This window comes from Capricornis sumatraensis, chromosome 9, assembly GCF_032405125.1.
Source record: "Capricornis sumatraensis isolate serow.1 chromosome 9, serow.2, whole genome shotgun sequence".
In the NCBI taxonomy this organism is placed as follows: domain Eukaryota; kingdom Metazoa; phylum Chordata; class Mammalia; order Artiodactyla; family Bovidae; genus Capricornis; species Capricornis sumatraensis.
Window position 1 is genome coordinate 41951586 of NC_091077.1, and position 25398 is coordinate 41976983.

The following is a 25398-nucleotide window of genomic DNA, read 5'->3' on the forward strand; positions in this document are numbered from 1 at the left end:
TGCAGGAAAATTGAAAGGTGCTCAAGAATTTCAAAGAGTGGCACCAGGTGATTGTGAAAGTGCTCTTAGGAGGTGTTGTTCCTGGAGCAGTGGCTGTTCTCCCCTCAGGTCTGGGGTGAGTTAGGTTCTAGTTTCTTGTTACGTCAGCATTGTGAACAGTCAGGTCGCTGAGCTTTCCCGGCGATCTCCCTCATCTCCCTCACCTACCCTCACCAGGAAAATGGCTGGAGTGACGGAATCCAAGAGCGAGCAAAGTTTCCAAACTGTTAATTCTTGGAGGAAGAAGGAACAAAAACAATTCCGTAAACTCTTTATTGGTGGCTTGAGCTCTGAAACCACAGAAGAAAGTCTGCGGAACTACTACAAGCAGTGGGGAAAGCTTACAAGCTGTGAGATCATAAGGGACCCTGCAAGCAAAAGATCAAGAGGGTTTGGTTTTGTCACCTTTTCATCCGTGGCTGAAGTGGATGCTGCCATGGCCGCCAGACCTCACTCTATTGACGGGAAAACAATTGCCCCCAAACGCGCTGTCCCAAGAGAGGAATCTGGACAGCGAGGGGTTTTCCTAACTGTGAAGAAGCTGTTTGTTGGTGCAATTGAAGATACTGAGGAACATCATCTTAGAGATTACTTTGAGAAATATGGAAAAATCGATGCCATTGAGATAATTACTGATAGAGAGTCTGGAAGAAAAAGAGGCTTTGCATTTGTGACTTTTGATGACCATGATCCCGTGGATAAGATTGTGTTGCAGAAAAACCATACCATCAACGGCCATCATGCAGAAGTAAGGAAGGCCTTTTCTCGACCTAAAAGGCAACAAATCCAGAGTTCTAGAAGTGGAAGGGGAGACAAAGCTGGTTTTGGAGATTCTCCTGGTGATGATGGAAATGCTGGACCAGGGTCAGGACGAGGAAGTAGCTTTGGAGGACGATCTGATGGATTGAGAAGTGGTCAGTGGACTTGGTCATGGTTGTAATAGGTGTGGAGGACGACCAGGAAGTGGCAGTTTGGGGGTTAGCCCTGGTTATGGAGGAGGAAAAGGGGTCTACGGTGGTGGAAGACTTGGATATGGATTGACAAGAGCATCTTTAGCTTCCTATTTTATGTGGACTTGACTGTATAAATAGCAACCCACTCCAGTACTCTTGCTGGAAAATCCCATGGACGGAGGACCTTGGTGCAGGCTACTGTCCATGGGATCGCAAAGAGTTGGGCATGACTGAGCGACTTCACTTTCACTTTCTGACTGTATAAAGAGGAGAGGATAAGAGCCCAGAGGTAATAGGGCAGCTTTAGGTTATCCAAATAATTAATGACTTTAAGGAACTCTTCTCAGTCATGCCATGACTGTGGCAGTGATGTAGCAGAAGACACCAGAACAGATGCAGAGTCATTTGTGAATGGATTGGTTTACTTAAGAACATCACCTTGCTATGGAGGAAAGAATGGAAAAAGTTGCTTTTGAGACAGTTTCCCAACTTTTTGTTTCTTTCAAGAGGATAGAAGCATCCCTTCTTTGATAACATTAATTTTTTTAGTGTCCAGTGACATGTGAACCTGTTTTCAAGATTTTTCTCACAAAGTTTGGAAAAACTGTTTTCTAGGATCATGCTAAAATAAGACATTTTAAAAACTGAAGTGTCTTGTAGTATTAAGAAGTTGTTGTACATTTATGATTTAATAAAGACCTCTAAAGGAAAAACAGCTATTAGTTCTCTTTCAGTGATGTTTTTGCATTTTTATTCTTTTTAATAAATGCTTCTTCATTTTATGAGATCATTGACATACAGCACCATATATTTAAATATGCAGCACAATATGATTTATATGTATTGTAAACTGATTACTATAGAACTTTATAGCATTTATCTCATACGGTAACATTTTTATTATGATAATCCTTAACTTTCAGTGTTAAGTATGGCCCTCATGCACATTACTTATGTTTATCTTAGAGCTGAATGTATTTTTTTAATTGAAGAATGATTGCTTTACAGAAATTAACAGGATTTTCAGTCAAACATCAACATGAATCAGCCGTAAGTGTATATATGTTCCCTGCCACTTGAACCTCCCTCCCATCTCCCCCCACATCCCACTCCTCCAGGTTGATACAGAGCCCCTGTTTGAGTTCCCTGAGTCATACAGAAAATTATGGTTATCTAATTTACATATGGTAACATATGTTTCCATGTTACTCTCTCCATACATCCCACCCTCTCCTCCCCCCACCCGTGTCCATAAGTCTGTTCCCTATGTCTGTTTCTTCATTGTTGCCCTGCAAATAAACAAATTCATTAGTACCATCTTTCTAGATTCCATATATATGCATTAATATGCTATATTTATCTTTCTCTTTCTGTATTACTTCACTGTGTATAATAGGCTCGAGATTCATCCATCTCGTTAGAGCTGACTCAAATGAAATGCATTCCTTTTTATGGTTGAGGAATATTCCATTGTGTATATGTACCACAGTTTCTTTATCCCTACATCTATCGATAGACTTCCAGGCTGTTTCCATGTTCTAGCTATTGTAAACAGTGCTGCAATGAACATTGCGGTACATGTGTCCTTTTCAATCTTGGCTTCCTCAGGTTATATGCATAGTAATGGGATTGCTGGGTCATATGGTGGTTTTGTTCCTAGTTATTTAAGGAATCTCCATACTATCTTCCATAGTGGCTGAATCAGTTTACATTTCCACCAACAGTGAAAGAGGGTTCCTTTTTTTGCACACCCTCTCTATCATTTATTATTTGTAGACTTTTTAATGATGGCCACTCTGACAGATGTGAGGTGATCTCATTCCAGTTTTGATTAGCATTTCTTTAATAATGAGCAATGTTGAGCATCTTTTCATGTTTGTTAGCCAACTGTATGTGTTCTTTGGAGAAATGTCTAAGTCTTTTTTCCACTTTTTGATTGGGTAGTCTGTTTTTCTGGTATGGAGTGGTATGAGCTGGTTGTATATTGTGTATATATGTCAGTTGCTTCATTTTCTATTTTCTCCCATCATGAAGGTTGTCTTTTCACCTTGCTTATAGTTTCCTTTGCTGTCCAAAAGCTTTTATGTTTAAGTCCCACTTGTTTATTTTTGTTTTTATTTCCATTGCTTGAGGAGGTGGGTCATAGAGAGTCTTGCTTTGAGTGTTCTTTGAGTGTTTCCCCTAATAGTTTTATAGTATCTGGTCTTACATTTAGGTCTTTAATCCATTTTGAGTTTATCTTTGTGTATGGTATTAGGAAGTGTTCTAAATTCATTCTTTTACATGTAGTTGTACAGTTTTCCCAGCACCACATATTGAAGGGGCTATCTTTGCCCCATTGTATATTCATGCCTCCTTTGTCAAAAATAAGATACCTATAGGTGTGTGGATTTATTTCTGGGCTCTTTTTCCATTGATCTATATTTCTATTTTTCTCCCAGTACCATACTGTTTCATTGTTAATATATAGGAATGCAAATGATTTCTGTGTATTGATTTTGTATCCCATGAATTTGCTAAATTCACTGATTAGCTGTAGTAATTTTCTGATAGTATCCTTAGGGTTTTCTATGTATAGTATCATGTCATCTGCAAACAGGGAGAGCTTTAATTCTTCTTTTCCAATCTGGATTCCTTTTATTTCTTTTGCTTCTCTGATTCCCATAGCTATGACTTCCAAAACTGTGTTAATAATAGTGGTGAGAGTGGACACATTTGTCTTATTCCTGATCTTAGAGAGAATGCTTTCAGTTTTTAACCATTGAGAATAATGATTGCTGCAGGCTTATCATATAGCAGTTCAGTTCAGTTAGTCAAGTCCAACTCTTTGCAACCCCATGGATTGCAGCACAGCAGGCTTCCCTGTCCATCACAAACTCCCAGAGCTTACTCAAACTCATGTCCGTCCAGTCAGCGATGTCATCCAACCATCTCATCCTCTGTTGTCCCCTTCTCCTCCCACGTTCAATCTTTCCCAGCATCAGGGTCTTTTCCAGTAAGTTATTTCTTCACATCAGGTGGCCAAAGTATTGGAGTTTCAGCTTCAACATCAGTCCTTCCAAAGAGTATTCAGGACTTACTTCCTTTAGGATGGACTGACTGGATCTCCTTGCAGTCCAAAGGACTCTCAAGAGTCTTCTCCAACATCACAGTTCAAAAGCATCAGTTCTTTGCTCAGCTTTCTTTATAGTCCAACTCACATCCATACATGACTACTGGAAAAACCATACCCTTGACAAGATGGACCTTTGTTGGCAAAGTAAGATCTCTGCTTTTTAATATGCTGTCTAGATTGGTCATATCTTTTCTCCCAAGGAGTAAAGTCTATATATGATATGTTGAGGTAGGTTCCTTCTATGCCCATTTTTTGAAGAGTTTTTATCATGAAAGCTCTTTTTATGAGTCAAAGGCTTTTTCTTCATCTATTATGATTTTCATATGACTTTTATCTTTCAATATGTTAATATGGCATATCACATTGATTTTCTGTATATTGAATACTTGCATCCCTGAAATAAACCCAACTTGATCATGGTGTATGAGCTTTTTATTGTGCTGTTGAATTTTTGTTTGCTAGAATTTTTGTTGATAATTTTTGCATCTATGTTCATCAGTGATATTGGCCTGTAATTTTCTTATTTGTGTTGTCTTTTTCTGATTTTGGTATCAGGGTAATGATGGCCTCATAGAATGAGTTTGGTAGTATTCCTTCCTCTGCAACTTTTTAAAAGAGCTTCAGAAGGATAGACATTAGCTCTTCTCTAAATGTTTGATAGAATTCACCTGTGAAGCCATCTGGTCCTGGACTTTTGTTTTTAAGTAGATTTTTGATCAGTTTTGATTTCATGGTTGTAACTGAGTTGTTCATAATTTCTATTTCTTCCTGGTTCAGTCTTGGAAGACTGAAATTTTCTAAGAATCTGTCCATTTCTTCCAGATTATCCATTTTTTTGCCATACAGTTGCTCATAGTAGCCTCTTATACTCCTTTGTATTTCTGCATGGTCTGTTGTAAGCTTTCCTTTTCCATTTATATTATTTTATATTATAATTTATATTATTTTTCATTTATAATTTTGTTGATTTGATTTCTTTTCTCATTTTTTCTTGATGAGTCTGGCTAAAAAGACTTGTCAATTTTGTTTATATTCTCAAAGAACCAGCTTTTAGTTTTATTAATCTTTGCTATTTTTTTTTTCATTTTTTTCATTTATTTCTGCTCTGATCTTTATTTCTTTCCTTCTGCTAACTTTGGGTCTTCTTTCTTCTCTTTCCAGCTGTTTTAGGTGTAAAGTTAGGTTGTCTATTCAATGTTTTTTCTTGTTTCTTGAGGTAGGATTGTATTACTGAACTTCCCTCTTAGAACTGCTTTTGCTGCATCCCATAGGTTTTGAGTTGTTGTGTTTTCACTGTCATTTGTTTCTGGAAATTTTCTTAATGTCACTTTTTATTTCTTCAGTAACCTATTGGTTATTTAGAAATGTATTGTTTAATCTCCATGTGTTTGTGTTTTTTAGTCTTTTTGTTGTAGCTGATATCTAGTCTCATAGTGTTGTCATCAGGAAAGATGTTTGATATGATATCAATCTTAAATTTACTGAAAGTTGATTTGTAGTCTATCTTGGAGAATGTTCGATGTGCACTTGAGAAAAGATGTATTCTGCATTTGGATGGAATGTCCTGAAGATATCAATGAGATAATTCTGGTCTAATGTGTCATTTAAGACTTGTACTTCCTTATTAATTTTCTGTTTTGATGATCTCTCCTTTGGTACAAGTGGGGTGTTAAAGTCTCCTACTACTATTGTGTTACTGTGCATTTCTCAATTTATGTCTGTTAGTGTTTGCCTTATCTATCGAGTTACCCCTATGTTGGGTGCATAGGTTATACTATTGTTATGTCTTCCTCATGGATTCACACCTTGATCATTCATAGGGTCCTTCCTTATCTCTTGCAGTATTCTTTATTTTAAGGTCTATTTTGTCTGATATGAGGATTGCTACTGCAGCTTTCTTTTGACTTTCACTTCCATGAAGTATTTTTTCATCCTCTCATTTTCAGTCTATATGTGTCTTTAGGTCTGAAGTGGGTTTCTTGTAGACAGCATATATATGGGTCTTGTTGTTGTACCCATTAAACCAGTCTATGTCTTTTGATTGAAGATTTAATCCATTTATATTTAAAGTAATTATTGATATATATGCTCCTATTGCCATTTTCTTAGTTGTTTGGGATTTGTTTTTGTAGATCTTTTCCTTCTCTTGTATTTCCTGAATATATAAGTCCCTTGACATTTGTTGTAAAGCTGGTTTGGCGGAAGTAAATTTTCTTAACTTTTGTTTGTCTGTAAAGCTTGATTCATCAATTTTGAATGAGATGCCTGCTAGGTAGAATAATCTTGGTTGTAGGTTTTTCTCTTTCAGTATTTTAAATACATCCTGCCATTCCCTTCTCGCCTTCAGAGTTTCTGCTGAAAGATCAGCTGTTAAACATAGGGGTTTCCCTCGTATGTTACTTGTCGCTTTTCTCTTGCTGCTTTCAATATTCTTTCTTTGTGCTAAATATTTGTTAGTTTGATTAGTATGTGTCTTGGCATGTTTCTTCTTTTGTCATATATGGGGCTCTTTGCACTTCATGGACTTGATTGACTATTTCCTTTCCAATGTTGGGGGAATTTTCAACTGCAATCTCTTCAAAAATTTTCTCATACACTTTCTTTTTCTCTTTTTCTTCTGGGACCCCTATAATTTGAAAGTTGGTGCATTTAATATTGTCCCAGAGGTCTCTGGGACTATTCTCAATTCTTTTCATTCTTTTTCCTTTATTCTGCTCTTCAGCAGTTATTTCCACCATTTTACTTTCCAGCTCACTGATCCATTTTTCTGCTTCAGATATTGTGCTATTGATTCCTTCTAGAGTATTTTTAATTTCAGTAATTGTGTTGCTTGTCCCTGTATGTTTATTCTTTAATTCTTCTAGGCCTTGTTCATTGATTCTTTCATTTTCTACATTCTATTTTCAAGGTTTTGGATCATCTTTACTATCATTATTCTGAATTCTTTTTCAGGTAGTTTGCCTATTTTCTCTTCATTTATTTGCACTTGTGTGTTTTTAGGTTGTTCCTTCATTTGTGCAGTATTTCTCTGCCTTTCCTTTTTTTATTTTTTTTTAACTTACTGTGTTTGAGGTTTCCCTTTCCCAGACTTCAAGGTTGAATTTTTTCTTCCTTGGTTTCTGGCCTCATTAGTTTGGTCCAGTTGTGTAAGCTTTGTGTAGGGTGTGATTTTTGCTTGTATTATGGTGGGTGGAGGTAAGGTGTTTTTTTTTCTCTCCTCTGATGGGCAGGGCTGAGAGAGGTGGTAATCCTGTCTGCTGATGATTAGGTTTGTATTTTTGTCTTGTTTGTTGTTTGGGTGAGGGTGCAAAGTGTGCTACTGGTAGTTGGGTGATGATAGGCCTTGTGTACAAGTAGTTGCCTTTGTGGAATTCTCATTATTTGCTAATCCCTAGGGTTAGGGGTCCTCAGGTAGTCTAGGGTCTTAGAGTCAGCACTCCCACTCCAAAGGCTCAGGGCTTGATCTCTGGCTGGAAACAGAAATTCCACATGTGGTTTGTTATGGCATTAAATGGGATGAAAATAAATACACAAAAAAAGAGGAAGAAAACAAGCCCCCCAGGCAAATGGCAATTACAAAATCAGGTAAATAATAACTAAAATAATGGAATAAACACATACATATACACCCATAAGCAGAACCAAAACAGTTGAAAAAAATTAAGCATAATAGATTGACCCCACAAACAAAGGAAACCAAAAGTGAAATCCAATCCAGTTAAGAACAAAACTACAGTATAAACTGGAAAACAAAACTACAGCAAAGTGCTACCTGGGGAATAAATCAACAAAAACAAAACAAATATGGTGAGAAAAAGAAAGAATAGAAATGCAGATTTAATTAGAGGTAGATTGAGAAGATTTATACATATTAAAGATTAACCGCAAAAGGAAAAGAACAGTGGGAGAGGCAAACAAAGGAATAAATGTAGAAAAATAATGATAAATTTAAAATTTTTAATTAAAATTAAAAGAAAGGGGAAAAAATAAAAAAGACAGAAAAATGAATAAAAAAGGAAAACCCCACAAAACCACAAAAGGCCAACATTGAGGCAGAAGCATATAACTGAAATAAAATGTGTGATTTTAACAAAATTCTCAAAAGTGTAAATAGATTTAATAGTATTAGTGAAATCGACAACTACAACAACAAAGGGGATGGGGAAGGGGGAAAAATTAATAAATCCAGAAGAAACTACAGTAAAAGCCAAAATGTAAGAATAATAAATGCTTCTCTTGAGTCTCTCCTATCAGTGTACTTTCCCTTGCTGGGAGTCACAGTCCACCTTGCCTCCCTAGATGCATTCCAACACTGCTGGTCTCTGGACCTGCTATCGGGGCAGCTCAGACTCTAATCTGGTCCTACTCTGGAGTGTTTTTGCCTCCAATATCCAGAGCTGTCAGAACTAGTGGGTGCATTTTTTTGTTTTTGTTTTCTTTTTGAGAACTCTCAATGTTTTTTTTTAATATATTCCATAGGCACAGAGTCTGCCTAGTTGATCGTGTAGATTTAATCTACAGCTTGCCCAGCTGATGACAAGGTTTTGGGTCTTCTTCCTTAGCCACACTGTCCCTGGGTTTCAATAGTGGCTTTATCTCCACCTCTGCATGTGAGTTGTCCACAGGAGTTTGCTCCTGAGGTGCCCAGAAGGACTTGGGTTTGCCCCACTGAGTGTCAGCCATGGACGTGGTATAGCTGCTTGGGTCACAGGGCCCTTGGCAGCACCGGGTACTCAGGGGAGCTGGTGGCTAGGGCAGCAGTAAATATGCTGTTCTAGAAGAGTGACAACCCACTCAACTTGCCTGAAGAACCCCCAGACAGAGAAGCCTGGCAGGCCACAGTTCACAGGGTCACAAAGACTTAGTCACCACTGAAGCAACCCACATGCACAGATGCAGGACTTTTTCTAGCCTGTGGCAGTTCTGCCCCAGTGAGGATTGAGTGTGAAAGTGGCGCAGCTGCTTGACAGTGCCAAGTGTGCAGGGACACAGACTGCCTCAGCTGCAGCTATGGCTCTATCAGAGTCTTTTTCTAGCCTCTGGCAGCTAGCAATCAGAAGGCCTCTTTGGCTAGTCCTCTATTGCTCTGCCCATTCATGCACTTAGAGGTCTCCCCTGCCTGGCGTCCTTCTCTGTTGCTTGGTGCATCAAGCACATGGAGGGCCCCTCTGGCTGGGATCCTTCTTTTGTTCCATGCCTCAAGCACTTGAAAGGCCAGCATCTCCACTGTTCACGTGCTGGTGTTGATCTTAGTGTGTGAGGAGAGAGAGGCTACCATGATGGCTTCATCCCCTATTCATGACTCAGCAGTATCCGCTTGCTGCCATGGCTGCCTGACTTTTCTCCACAGGCATTTCTCACCACAATCTCCTCCCTCATGTCCCCTCTGGCTGTCTCCCTGCAGTCAACAGCAGGCTTTGCCCTGGGATTGGTCCACAATCCCTATGCTTCAGCTCCCAGCCACTGTGCCTTCTAGGGGAACTGCAACCCTGTCCGGGGTACGAATGGCTGCAGAAAGGAATGTCTATGTGATTAACATTCCATTTATGTTGTCACAGATCAGCTGCTCCACTCTCAGCCTCAAATGTTTCTCCTAAGTCACAAATAAATACCCTGAGATCGGACCCCTGCTTCAGTTCCCCCACTCACTGAGGGCAAGTCCAGTCTTACTAACTCTCCTGTTTTTCCTCCTTGTTCCTTCATCCTAGCAAGTTTTGCATGGTTCTATATATTCTTTTCTGGTGGTCAGGTACTCCTGCCTGCTCTCAGCTGGTGGTCTGCAATCACTTCTGTGTCTGAAGGTGTATTCCTGATGTATCCATGGAGAGATATATTCCATGTCCACCTACTCCTCTGCCATTTTCTTCCTTATGTTTTTATTTCTTGACAACCTTCATCCTCAATCTCCTCCCACAAATTCTTTGCCTTTAGTAACCACAAATACGTTTGTCTTGTTGCCAATGTGTCCTAAAGCAGCAGTTGCCCTGAGTCCACCCAGCTATAGCCCTGGGGATGGCTGTGTTCTTTTCCACTGCCTTGAGCTATGCTCAGTGAAGGTGGGCGAGAGCCTGAAATTCTCCTGATGGGAGTCTGAAAGATAAAGCTTGAGAAGAGGGGTTTGAAAGGTCCAGGAATGGATGTCACCAAACTGATAATGCATGGCCATGCATGGGCACGGCTGTACCAATTAAAATCTCAGAATGCTTCCAGTCTTAGTGGGTAAACAGTCACTGAGCTGAGGTCACCCCCAGTACCCATGCCATAACCAGGAGCTAAAGGGCTTTTATCTGGCATTTTGAACTTCATCTCCTAGAAAACTCTAAAAGCAATTCAGTTAAAAAATATTTTCTCATTTTCCTCATTATGACTACTTAGATACGCCTATCACCTAAAAGTGGACATTTAATTTCCAAACACATAGGGTTTTTAAAGTATCTTTATTAATTTCTCATTTAAATTCTTTCTTGAAATGGCATCCCACTCCAGTATTCTTGCCTGGAGAATCCCATGGACAGAGGAGCTTGGTGGGCTACAGTCCACAGGTAGCAAAGAGTCGGACACGACTGAGTGACTTCACTTTCTATGCAATTACACTCTGTGATTTTTTTTCAGTCTTCTAACTTTTTGAGGCTTTTGATGGCTTAGTCAAAGATCCTTCTTTGTAAATGTCACATTACACTTGTGGAACTATATGTAACTTTGTCCTGTATTTTCCAAGTCTCATGTAAATGTGTTTTCATACTATTAAAACTTTAAAAAAAATTTTCTTTTAAAGAAAAGGGAAGATGGATAATTTGACGCCTCTGAGCTGAAAGCTTCCTTTTCTGGTGGCTGCAACTGTTATGGAGATGCATAACAGGCTGGCCTCTGTCAAGGAAGACTTTTAGCACATGAGGATAAATCTTTGTTCCCGGAAGCCCAGGTCCTACATGACATAGCACAACAATAAAAGAAAGGAAAGTCTACAAGACTGTACTTTCACTCCAAAGAGAAATAGAACACCAGGTCCCAGGATTCATCCAAGGCCAAGAGGAGGAACTGACATCTAAAGGATATCTCTTGGAAGACTGTGACACTCCTGAGAGCAGGGGCAACATAGAGCAATATTACATAGGTTTTGTGAGTACAACTGAGGCAGAGGGACAACTTATATAATGTATGGGCTTTTAATCGCCAAAGCATACTGATAGTCCAAAAACAGCAAAAATTTGTAATGCAGATCTACATTACTAGCCAAATATAATAATAAATGCATTCTAACTTACTTAAAACAAAATAAATAATAAATACTTATTATAATTATAATCAAATGCATGATAATATTTTGCTGTGCTTGCTTTATCACATAACTATCAATGAGGCCATTGTGACTGAATCAGAGAGAGAGCAAGGGAGAGAGAAGAGATGAGATTTGAGAAAATCAGCAGTGTCTACACTAGGGAGAGCCTTGGTGGGAGCTGATTTTTTTTAACTGTAGTAAAATACAGGTCAGGCTTCCCTAGTGGTTCAGTGGTTAAAAAAAAAAAAAAAAAAGAAAGAAAGAAAAAAAGAAAATCTGCCTGTCAGTGGAGGAGACACGGGTTCTATCCCTGGGTCAAGATGATCCCCTGGAGAAGTCAATGACAATAGACTCCCATATCCTTGCCAGGGGAAATCCCATGGACAGAGGAGACTGGCAGGTTACAGTCCAGAGGGTCCCCTAGAGTTAGATATCACTTAGCAACTAAAACAACAAACAAAATACAAAACTTATCAGAACCATGTTTAAGTGTACAGTACAGTACTGTTAGGTATATACATAGGTGGTGCAACCAGTCTTTAGAATTTGCAAAACTGAAGTTCTATGCACATTAACAAATAGCTCTCCATTTCCATCTACCCCAGGTGTTAACAACTACCATTCTACTTTCTGTCTAAATATTTGACTATTCTGTGCAAGTAATATAAGCAAAATTATCCTGCGTTTGTTATTTTGTAACTGGTCTATTTCATTTAGTATAATGTCCTCAAGTTTCACCCATGTTGTGGCATGTGTCTGAGTTTCCTTCTGTGAAAGCCTGAATGACATTCTCTTGGGTAGATGTACCACATTTGGCTTATCACTCATTCAGTTCAGTTCAGTCACTCAGTCGTGTCCAACTGTTTATGACCCCATGAACTGCAACACGCCAGGCCTCCCTGTCCATCACCAGCTCCAAGAGTTTATACAAACTCATGTCCATTGAGTCGGTGATGCCATCTAACCATCTCATCCTCTATCGCCCCCTTCTCCTCCTGCCCTCAATCTTTCCCATCAGGGTCTTTTCAAATGAGTCAGCTCTTCGCATCAGGTAGCCAAAATATTGGGGTTTCATTTCAACATCTGTCCTTCCAGTGAACACCCAGAACTGATCTCCTTTAGGATGGACTGGTTGGATCTCCTTGAAATCCAAGGGACTCTCAAGAGTCTTCTCCAGCACCACAGTTCAAAAGCATCAGTTCTTCGGTGCTCAGCTTTCTTTATAGTCCAACTCTCACATCCATACATGACTACTGGAAAAATCATAGCCTTGACTAGATGGACCTTTGTTACAAAGTAATGTCTCTGCTTTTTAATATGCTATCTAGGTTGGTCATAACTTTCCTTCCAAGGAGTAAATGTCTTTTAATTTCATGGCTGCAATCACCATCTGCAGTGATTTTGGAGTCCAAAAAAATAAAGTCAGCCACTGTTTTCACTGTTTCCCCATCTATTTACCATGAAGTGATGGGACTGGATGCCATAATCTTAGTTTTCTGAATGTTGAGCTTTAAGGCAACTTTTTCACTCTCCTCTTTCATTTTCATCAAGAGGCTCTTTAGTTCTTCTTCACTCATTAAGATTTTAGTTTTCACACAGATCAGGCAATGTGTTAGGTGCTAGGGGTCTGGCAGGACAAAGATAAACTAGATTGTCCCATTCCCTGACCTCATGGAGGTCACAATCTTGAGGAAAGGGGGATAAATAATAAATGTTCATATAGAAGATAACCAGGGCTGTGATATGTTCAGCATTGGATATTGTGGGTACCAGAAATAGTCCTTGACCTAGTGTGGGAGAGTTCTTGGGGGAGCAGGCATCTAAGTGAGGACCTGAAGGATGATCAGGAAATTACCCAGATAAGGAAAGAAGAGGAGAAACATCCAGACAGAAGTGACTGCATGTGCAAAGATCCCAAGATAAGAATGTATGACAGGGTGGAGAAACTGTAAGTGGTTCAACAAGGCTGGAAATGAAGCATACAGTGATGACAAATGGAGAGATTCCAAGTGGACTGCATCCCCCAAAGGTCAACCACCCCTCCCCTCGGCCAGTGAGGGTAAAAGGGCATATAGCAAGCAAAAATGGGGGCAAAATGGGTGGGGGCAAAAATGTGTGGACAAAAATGTAATGAGGGTCTCTTGTTGGAGACGGTCTCATGTTGGAGAGGTGGGTATAGAAGGGTCATTTCTAATCAAAAGGCAAGGAGTTCCTTTATAATAGAGATGACATTTAAGTCTGAATAGAAGATTAATAAATGTTCACCTGGTACAGAGAGAATGGCATCTCTAAAGGAGCCCCACATGGACAAAGAAATCTGGAGTTTAGAAATCTGGGGTTCTTTCACCTCTCCTTAATGTGTGCCTTTTTTGTCTCGAGGTTTTAATGGACATGGTCTGAATGAGCCTCCTACAAGTAAATACCTTTGCATCCATCTTTCATTTCAGCCTCCATGGGTCTTTTGCCAAGCTTTTCTTTTCACTCAGAAAGGGAGCTTTCCCCAAACTCAGACTGGTCTCCTGAGTGGAGCCAAGATGTCAGTGGGAGGAAAAATGCTGAGCCTTTGGTCTCTTTTTGCAACTGCAGCAATGGTACTGGCTTGTCAAATTTTATTTTCTGTATTTTTCTGGGTTAGAAGGGTATATTTAAGCAATAATTTCCTACAGAAATGAGTTGAAGTTCTATAATGAGCTTATAATTTATGACTCCTACTAACAAAATTTCCTCTGGGTGCCGCAGAAGTATCAAGATAAAGATGTAAACACTGGTGACTATTCACTATTAATGGTGAAATTTGCATTTTTTATTCAATGGCTCCCTAATGTATTTTTCCATCCATTTTTCTATCCTACCAGTTATCTGTTCTCTCAAATACTCACCTCCCTCTCTCCATTCCTTCTTTTCTTTTTCCTTCGTTTCTTTCATCCATCCGAATAACCGTTCACTCGTTCGTCCTTCTTTTCTTCTGTACTTCCATTCATCTCTCAACTTTTCTTCCTGGTATTTATTCTTCTTTCCTCCTGTTTGACTCTCCTTATGTCTCTTCCTTCACCCACCCAGGTATCCCATTTCTCTTTCTCCATCTGTCTGTCCTCTTTGTTTACTCTCTTTCTTGTTTACCCACTCACACTCTCTTGGATTCATTTCATTCATTGTGTGAATAAGGGGCTTGCTTTACTCACAAAATCACTCCTATTTATACAATCACTCCTTCCCGCACTCTGATTAGTGGTACACCTTTAAGTGGTTGTCCTTGGACAAATTTCTGGAACTCAGATGAGCCTGGGGGGCTTTCTTCCATTCTATGGGGGACTTAGTTTTTCAGGTTGATTAAATTAATTTTTTTTCTTTTGAAATCTGGTTCATTTAGTACCATATTACCATATTTAAGAAGCCAAAAGGTCAAGAAGATTCACTGATATGTTTTTTTTTTTTTCCCCAGGGCTTTATATTTTTGTCATTTAATTTAAGTCTTTATTTTCAATTAATTTCTTGTAAGTTGTGAGTTGGGGGACCAACTTCATTTTTTTTTTCACATGGATATCTACCTGTTGCAGTGTTTTTTGTTAAATCATCTATTTTTTCCCTGCTGTCTTGAAACTTCTATTGAAAATAAATTGTCTATAAATGTGTGTTTGTTTCTGGACAAAAAAATCCTACTCTATTGATCTAAATGTCTATATTAGGCAAGTGGGTTGGGAAGATTCCCTGGAGAAGGGAAAGGCTACCCACTACAGTATTCTGGCCTGGAGAATTCCATGGACTGTATAGTCCATGGGGTCGCAGAGTCAGACATGACTGAGTGACTTTCACTTCACTTTATGCAAGTGGAATGCTCTTTTGATATCTGTAGCTTAGTAGCAATTTTTATAATTGGGAAGTGGATTTTCCAAGTTTATTATTCTGCTTATTGGTTTGGCTTTTCAAAGTACTTTGCAATGTTATATGAATTTTAGGATCAGCTTCCAAATTTCTATAGAAGAGCCAGCTGCAATTTTGACAAAGATTGCATTTAATCTGTAAATTAAGTTAAACAGTGCTTCCATCCTAATAATATTAAATCCTTGATTTATGAATATGAGATGCATTTCTGTTTATTTAGGTCTTTCTAAATTTTTTCAACAAAGTTTTGTATTTTTCAGGTATGAATCTTAACAGTAGTTTTGTTCAATTTCTCCCCAAATTCTTGATATTTTATTCTTTGATTATTTTTTAAATTTCCATTTCAGAATGTTAATACCTGGCATTTAGAAATACAATGTTTGCATATTTGTCTTATATTGTCCTGAACTAATAGAATTCAGTAGTATTTATTTATATTTCTTAGAAATTTTAATATACAATATCTTATCATTTGTGAATAGAGAGAGATTAAGTACCAGAATACCTTATCTGTCTCCTGAGAAATCTGTTTGTGGGTCAACAAGCAATAGTTAGAACCAGACACAGTACAATGGACTGGTTCAAAATTGGGAAAGGAGTACAACAAGGCTTATATTGTCACCCTGCTTATTTAACTTACATGCAGAGAACATCATGTGAAATGCTAAGATGGATGAATCACAAGATGGAATCAAGATTCCTGGGAGAAATATCAGCAACCTCAGATATGCAGATGATACTACTCTAATAACAGAAAGAAAAGAGGAATTAAAGAGCACCTTGGTGAGAGTGAAAGGACAGAATGAAAACGCTGACTTGAAACTCAACATTATAAAAAAAGAAAAGAAACTTAAAGTCATAGCATCCATTCCCATCCCTTCATGGCAAATAGAAAGGGAAATAGTGAAACCAGTGACAGATTTTATTTTCCTGGGCTTCAAAATCTCTACAGATGGTGACTGCAGCCATGAAGTTAAAAGATGCTTGCTCTTTGGAAGCAAAGCTGTGACAAACCTAAATAACGTTTTAAAAAGCAGAGACATCGCTTTACCAACAAAGGTGTATATAGTCAAACTTATGATTTTTCCAGTAGTCATGTGTGGATGTGAGGGTTGGACTATAAAGAGGGCTAGGCACCAAAGAATTTATGTCTTTGAACTGTGGTGTTGGAGAAGATTCTTGAGAGTCCCTTGGACAGCAAGGAGATGAAACCAATCAATCTTAAAAGAAAATCAATCCTGAATATTATTTGGAGGGACTGATGCTAAAGCTGAAGTTCCAATACATTGGCCACCTGATGTGAAAAGCTGATTCACTGGAAAACACCCAGATGCTGAATTTGAGCAAATTCTGGGAGAGAGTGGAAGACAGAGGCACCTGGCATGCTGCAGTCCATGGGGTCACAAAGAGTCAAAAATGGCTTAGTGACTGAGTAACAGCAATTACAATTATTGCACGAACTACATTTACAGTTCAAATTCCTTCCAGGTAGGATCCATGCGTTACTCAGATTTTAAACTAATTTCACCTATTTTTTAAAAATTATAATGTAGTATAAGAAATGTTTAATAAAATCATTTCCAGGAGTAAGATATCATGCTGTGTGACCATTAGCTCTGGACCTAAAGAAAGGCCAGTTCTAGGGCAAGATACATTGTTGCACAAGGCTTAAGAAAAGCATGAGGGAGAATGCTCACCTCCTACTGGAAGGGCCCTGGACTGCCTATCAACTCTCTCAGGGATGAATATGGGATGATACATCATGGCATGAAAATCTGAAGAATAATATTAGCATAAGACTATACATTTCTGATGTACAGTGAAGGAAAATAAACCGTTACTACAAAAATGTCTTACTTTACAGTATTGTGACAGATCCCATGTTTAACATTTTCTTTAGAGCCCCTGTGACATCCTTATTCCTAAGACTATAGATTAAAGGGTTAAGAACAGGAGTGAGTATGGTGTAAAATACAGATACAAGCATATCCTTCTCAGGGGTGTGGTAGGAACTGGGGAGCATGTAGGTATAGACTGCAGCTCCAAAGAACAGGATGACCACAGTCATGTGGGAAGAACAAGTAGTGAAAGCCTTCTTCCTGCCCTCTGCTGAATTCATCCTGTGGATGGTGAGGAGGATGAATAAATAAGAGCTTGAAATGACTGTCACAGGGATGAGGAGCATGAGGACACAGCACAGGTACATGAGTGTCTCATACAGGGACGTGTCTGAGCAGGAAAGCTTCATTACAGCAGGGACCTCACAGAAGAAGTGATGGATCTCCCGGGATCTGCAGAAGGGAAAGGTCATGGTGACGGGTGTGAGCATAAAGCCATCCACTGATCCCAGGAACCAGCAGCCAGACACCAAGAGGTGACACACTCTATGGTTCATGAGAATAGAATAACGGAGTGGATGACAGATGGCCACATAGCGGTCATAGGCCATGGCAGCCAGAAGAAAAAATTCTGAACCTACTAGAGTCAAATAGAGAAACATCTGTATTCCACATTCAGAGGCTGAAATCTCATTCACACCCATGACCTGGTCCATGAGCATCTTCGGCACAGTGACAGAAATGTACATCACATCCATGAGGGACAACTGACTAATAAAAAAATACATGGGAGTTTGGAGATGGGCATTAGAATGTATCAGAAGGATCAGGGTGCTATTACCAGACAAGGCCATCAGGAAAATCACAAAAATGACCACACAAAGGAGAGCTGGGTGCTTGGATTGACTGAAGAATCCCACGAGGATGAAATCCAACTGTCCAGTGTAGTTTGCCACCCAGGTGGAGTTGTCCATAAAGTTTCACCTAGATAAGCAAGGAGAGCTTTGTAATTAATAGATTGCTCATGCAATATGACCGCCTGATATTAATGTTTAGTGAGCTTCTGCTGCATGTGTGTTTGTGTTTTTGTCTGTGTGTGCACACACACCTGCATGCACAGCCATGTATACAATCCAGTTGTACTAATAAGAGGAGATGTCATGGGGTTGTAGATTTGAGGATTGTAAGATTCCTGCAATTCAATATATTCTTTGAAAGAGAAAGAATTCACAACTTGTCTTTCAGTGAATATATTCTGGGTTAAAACAATCAGTTTACTAATAGTAAGTGTGCCAAAGTTCAGTGTCATGAGATATCCTGATGCAAACTCTACATAAAGGTATATTTAAGCAAACGAGAGTATATAAATATAAATAAGTATAAATTATATTTCCAGTTTTAACCGTGGGTAAGCAGCATTTCACAGAGAATCCCATCTCTGTTTTATCTAGTACATGCTTCTGCAACATCATCTCCTTACAGTTCCTACCATTTGTTTCAAATATCAGGGAACAGAACTAGCATTTAGAAGGTCACAGCCATTTACAAGACAAGGCATTCATTGTTTTGCAAGCATTGTCTGCTTTATTGCCTACAGCAATCAAGTTTTCATGGAAAAAGAGATGCGTAAAGGAAAACTGAAAAACACTGAGAAGTCTCTGACTCCATGTAATGTTCTGTCCCCTATCTTACTGCTCACAGAATACATCTGTGTTCAATGTTGAAGACAAATAGAAAAAATTAAACTTGGTTACACTTAAGAAGGTCATAACCAGTCAATGAGGGAGAAATGTTACATAAATGTTATTTAAACTAGGATATTAAAAGACATACAAAATAAATTATTAAGAACAGTAGGGAAAAAATACACCTGAACTTTCTTAAGAGAATTAGTAGTTTCTCCTAAAATTTCTATCAGGCAGATTACATTTTGGAGCTTTTCATTTTCTGACATGTTAAATATTTAGTTTTATAAGTCCTTATCAACAAGTGGAAATATTGGCTCCACTTTCTGGAAAGAGTTTAGAAATGCTTATGATGCAGTAATATTTCAAGTAGAATTTCCAAGTTTCAAATATATTTTATGTTCTTATAATAATCCCAAGACTAATTACAATATTCAGCTTATTAACAATCCCATGTTCTGGAGCGATGAGGCGGCAGACAACTTTGAAAGTGAATTTGGTGATTTAACGTAGATACACAACAAATTTGCCACACATTGTATTAACATATATTTCTGTCAATTTCTACCTTCACTGGCAAATGAATGCTGAGCTCCATCTGTGTAAAATTTTAAAACTATACAGTTAAGACGAAATTACACCTGTGACTGAGTCTATTTGTGGTCAGAATGAAGCAAGGACCAGTGCAGTGGCTGGTACAAGACCTCAAATCTATTTGTTGAGTAAATGAAAAGAAAGCAGAGGGCAAGTGGGAAGTGGGACTTTCATTTCTTTGGTAAATGAAAGTCACTGTGTTCAAGTGACACTGAATACCTAGGACACCAGACAGATAAGGGAATTCTGTTTATACCACAAAACACAATTGGCCTCCCTATTCAAAAGGGAGGCCAATTTTTTCTTACTTTTCTCTACCAAATTGCCTGAGTTCAAAATCAACAAAATGGTGCTTATTAAACTTAGTAATTATTAACAGTAGTAGTAGAATAGTAACAAATCTTACATTAATCTGGCAACTTCTAAGCAATTGTTTTATTGCATTATGGTGCTTTTTGTCCCCAAGAGCCTATGAAGTACTTACTCATCTTATTTTCTCCTTTTACATATTAAATAATTCAGGTTCTTGGGGCATCTGCCTAGATTTGTGTCTCGGCTCAGGAGTTGGGACACAAAGTCTGTAATACTGCATAAATACTGTAGAACCCACTGTCCCCTCCAGTCTACAATTTGGGTATTAGCTACCAACTGTAGATTTCCTCTAGGAAACAGATATGATTGAGACATTTATTTCAATGTTCTAACATCCAGAAATAACACCCATACCAAGTAAAATTAGTCCCTTTTCTATTAATTTCAGTCTCAAGAAAAGAAATTACAATGATATAGGAGGGTGTGTATTCTTTTGTCTGTATATAACTGGAAATCAAAACTTGTATCCTAATATGTTGCAGTAAATAAATGTAATATGAAATATTCAAGAAAAAAAAAATTTGCTTCTCTCCAGAGAAATAGATGATAATGAAAAATATTAGAAATAAGTTCAAACATTAACAGAATGTGACAGAAACCCAAGTAAAAATGATATTAGTTACCCTTTTGATTCTTTTTTCCTGTCTTCCTATCTGATTGACCCCAAAATCAGATGATGCCAAAAGCCTCATCTAGATGGACTAAAGGAAAGTGGCCACAATTAACTATATAAAAAGAAATAGGAGAGTGACATCATCCCTGGTTTTACGATGCCCATTAAGGGAGTGGAACATGGTCTTCTATAGATAAACTCCCTCTGGGTCTTTGTAGAATAATGAAATCAAGATAGTCAAAAGCAACAAATATCTGTACTGCACTTTTCTGATTTTTTTTCTCATTTTTAGCCACTTTTATTATTAAAGTAGAACTCTTAACCAATGTTAACAATAATCTTAAATCTTTACCATCATCAATAAATTATCTATGAAATAGATATTAGCTTATATATCTAATATAAGCCTTAGCCTTTTCACATTAAAAGTGTTTCATATATATATATATCCCCATGTAATCTTCAAGAATATTTTGTGAAGTATTGGTGTTTGCCTTATCTTTCACAGATATAGACCCTGAAACTCATAGTCTAATTGATATGTCAAAAAAAGTACCAATAATCAGTAATGTAGTTGAGATAAATTTGAGAGGGTCTCCTTTACATCTTCATCTGGTTCACTCTTCATTATTAATGCTTTGCTGATTGTGTTCTTTCTTTTGTTACTCAGCTGCAATCTGTGTTGCATTGCATTTTAGGGTATTTTTTAAAAATTGAAATGTCAACATCTTGTTTATAGAAAAATATATACATTTAAAAAAAAACAGAAACCATTACAAAGAAAATATTTTAAAGGGGCCATAATCTAATCTATCAGACAAACATCATGCTTTAACAGTTTTATTTTGCCTTGAGATTACAAATATCTCCAAATTGTATAGCACATACCAGGTAGTTGGGATAAACAAGGCAACAAGAAGCAACCCCACCATCATGAAACTTGCAGGCAAATTCTTCTGAACCTTTTTCTATATGTGTGCCCTCAGACTATGTTGATTATTTTTCCATGCAATCTTTTGCCCATGACATCCTTGTCTAGAGAGTGACTCCTGTTTAAAAGGCCTACACTTGGGGGCTGGAGCCTCCCACATCCTCCAGGGTTTCAGCCTGAAAATGGTTTGTTATAACCACTTTGTCACATGTTTTCCCAGAAGTCTCTGATGGTGCAAGCCCTGGGAGGCTCTAGATAGTGAGAAAAAAGGAAGAAAATTGCATCTTTTTTCTTGTTTCTGATGAATATCTCTGGCAGCAGCTGTAAGCTATTGAGAAACATGCAAGAACAGGAGGTTCCAGTATCTCAAAGGCAGTTTCAGTGTCATTAGTGGGAAGCAGGACTGGGCTGCAGCAGGGAAGGGTCCCCTCGGTAAACATAGTATGCAGCATCTCAGTCGGCTCAGTAGTGTGGGAAGTGTGGGGCTCCAGTGTTTGGCAGACTTGACATTTCCTTCACTTTTCCCCCAGCTTTCACTCCAGTCCATTGACATCCCCATAACCAATCCCCTGAAGTAAATTTCTTCACTTCAAAGTGTGTAAAATGGGACTGGATATTAAATAATGAGGTTAAGGTTCTATCAAATGAATATACATTAATTACAATTCCCCATAATATTGAATACTTGTGTTTCATTCAAATTCTAAATTACAAGTTACACTGTGACAAAAATGATAAATATATATATAAAACATTCTCTGAATGTAATTTCCCCTAAGATAATTTATCAGAGGGTATAGAATACTTGTGGGCTTCCCTGTGAAAAGTTATTGCTGAATCATGCAAAGATGCCAGGATTCTTGGCCTCCAAAGGAGAAAAATTCAATCCGGGGCCAGAGATGAGGCTTGATCGCTCAGAGCTTTTGTGTAATAAAGTTTTATTAAAGTATAAAGGAGATAGAGAGAGCTTCTGACATAGACATCAGAAGAGGGTAGAAAGAGTACCCCCTTGCTAGTGGTAGCAATGGAGTTATATACTCTCCAATGAATCCAAAGAATGTCTGGAGGTTGTAAAGACCACACCAGACCTACACCCATAATTTACATTTTAAGATAACAGGATTAGCTGGAAGGTTACTCCAGAGACTGCCTTCAGGCAGGATACATTATTGTTATATAATCCTTGTAAACCTACTCCCATAATTTACATTTTAAAATAACATGATTCAGTTCAGTTCAGTTCAGTCTCTCAGTCGTGTCTGACTCTTTGTGACCCCATGAATTGCAGCACTCCAGGCCTCCCTGTCCATCATCAACTCCCGGAGTTCACTCAGACTCACGTCCATCGAGTCAGTGATGCCATCCAGCCATCTCATCCTCTGTCGTCCCCTTCTCCTCCTGCCCCCAATCCCTCCCAGCATCAGAGTCTTTTCCAATGAGTCAACTCTTCCCATGAGGTGGCCAAAGTACTGGAGTTTCAGCTTTAGCATCATTCCTTCCAAAGAACACCCAGGACTGATCTCCTTTAGAATGGACTGGTTGGATCTCCTTGCAGTCCAAGGGACTCTCAAGAGTCTTCTCCAACACCAGAGTTCAAAACATCAGTTCTTCAGCACTCAGCTTTCTTCACAGTCCAGCTCTCACATCCATATATGACCACTGGGAAAACCATAGCCTTGACTAGGTGGACGTTTGTTGGCAAAGCAATGTCTCTGCTTTTGAATATGCTATCTAGGTTGGTCATAACTTTCCTTTCAAGGAGTAAGCATCTTTTAATTTCATGGCTGCAATCACCATCTGCAGTGATTTTGGAGCCCCCAAAAATAAAGTCTGACACTGTTGCCACTGTTTCCCCATCTATTTGCCATGAAGTGATGGGACCAGATGTCATGATCTTCGTTTTCTGAATGTTGAGTTTTAAGCCAACTTTTTCACTCTCCTCTTTCACTTTCATCAAGAGGCTTTTTAGTTCCTCTTCACTTTCTGCCATAACATGATTAGCCAGGTTTAATCCAGAGACTGTCCTCAGGCAGGATACATAATCCTAAGGAATGTAGAGAAAAAAAGAAAGTTTGTTCTTTCTTCCTCCTTGAGAATTCCCCTCTCTCTTGGGGACCCCTAGACTTCTTATCAACCTGCCTAAGAAATGACTCTCTCACCTGGTAGTTCAAATGGTAAAGAATCTGCCTGTAGTACAGGAGACCCAGGTTCAATCCCTGGGTCAGGAATATTCCCTGGAGAAGGGAATGGCAATCCTCTCTAGTATTCTATCCTGGAGAATCCCATAGACAGAGGAGCTGGCTGGAAATACTTCACTTTTCTTCATACACAACATAGAACTGCTTTTCCAGAAATGTCTTCAAATGTGCTATGATATCAAATTTCACTTGAACTACATTAAGTTGTATGTGCTTTTCCATCTCAGTCAATTTGATAGGCATATAATTAATACCTGCTATAATGCTGATCTTGTTTGTGACACCAATTGTCTTGCTGTTCACACTATTCACACTGTTCGCTGAACCCAGGGTAGACAAGGCATGAGCTAAGAGGCTAGAAGACTCAAGGAACCATAGGAACAGCAGACACACTTATTCTCTCCTGGCTGGCACAGCAGCCATAAAACAGCATCTCTCCTTGCTGAAGCAGCAGCAGTCATAACATAACACAACATAACCACACACAACACTGTGAGCAAGTGTGTACCTTGTGACATGTATGCACAATCCTATAAGCAGTCTCAGCTGTTACACAACCATGCAGTCATTGTTTACAGAACATGGAGCAAGAGAGCCTGACCATGCCATATTGGCTAATTTGCCTTTATCCACACCTGCCTTTCTTGATTACTAATATGGTCATAACTTTTCATATGTTTATCCATCTAACTACTGCTTATGTGAAACCTGTTTATATCTTTTGCACATTTAATTTTTAAAAGTTTTTCTTTAAAAGTATGAAAGTGTTACTATATTAAGAATAGTAACTCTTTGTGAGTAGTGTTCATTATTTTTTCCTAAATTTTTGATTGTGATATTTTATCTCATCAGAATATTTTATTTAGTTTAATGTGTGGTTTATTTTAACATTTTTGTATTTAGGAAGTCCTTACACAGTTTGGAATCATTAAAAATAATCAATTTTGCATTTTTTTTTTAAAGAATGAGTTTCACGGTATTTTTGAACAGTTAATTTCTAAACCAGCAATAACTTCTTGGAGGTGTAATATGGAGTGGATTTCTAACATGGTTTTCAAGTAAAGACTAACTTCAAGGACTAATGAATTCAATCTTTCATTCATTCATTCCAAAAATATATATTCACTACCATTTATGTGCCAGCTGCATTTATCTTTCTCAAGATTGCTTTGGCTTTTCAGGGTCTTTTGTGTTTCTATAAAAATTGTGAAATCTTTTGTTCTAATTCTATGAAAAAATACCATTCGTAATTTGATAGGAATCATACTTGTTTTGGGTAGTATGGTCATTTTCACAATATTGATTCTTCCAATCCAAGAATATGGTATATCTATCATTATGTTTGTGTCGTCTTTGGTTTCTTTCATCAGTATCCACAGTTTTCTGCATACAATCTGTTGCCTCCTTAGGTAGGTTTGTCCATCAATAGGTGAATGGATAAATAAAGATGCAGTATATATGTACAATGAAATAGTATTCAACTATTAAAAGAACAAAATAATGCCATTTTCAGCAACATGGACGGACCTAGAGATTCTCATGGTGATTGAACTAAGACACAGAAAAACAAATATCATATAATATCACTTATATGTGGAATATTTTAAAAGGGTACAAATTAACTAAGTTACAAAACAGAGCTGAGTCACAGATGTACAAAACAGACAAATGGTTACCAGGGGATGAAGAAAGAAGGGATAAATTGAGAGACTGTGTTTGGCATACTCACACTGCCTGCATGTATGCCAAGTCACTTCAGAAGTGTCTGACTCTTAGTGACCCTATTGACTGTAGCCTGCCAGGCTCCTCTGCCTAGGGATTCTCCAGGCAAGAATACTGGAGCAGGTCACCACGCCCTCCTCCAGGGGATCTTCCCTGACCCAGGGATCGAACCAGCAT

General features: G+C 38.4%; 1 protein-coding gene and 1 pseudogene across 1 annotated transcript; one reads left to right on the plus strand and one right to left on the minus strand.

Moving 5' to 3' along the window:
• Positions 1 to 220: 220 nt before the first annotated feature.
• LOC138086266 (heterogeneous nuclear ribonucleoproteins A2/B1 pseudogene) lies at positions 221 to 1118 on the plus strand (annotated as a pseudogene).
• A 16008-nt stretch (positions 1119 to 17126) lies between these two features.
• On the minus strand, positions 17127 to 18080 carry LOC138085792 (olfactory receptor 2T29-like). The gene has a single exon (XM_068980335.1). It carries the CDS (start codon positions 18078 to 18080, stop codon positions 17127 to 17129), a length of 954 nt encoding a protein of 317 aa, XP_068836436.1.
• Between the last annotated feature and the right edge of the window lie 7318 nt (positions 18081 to 25398).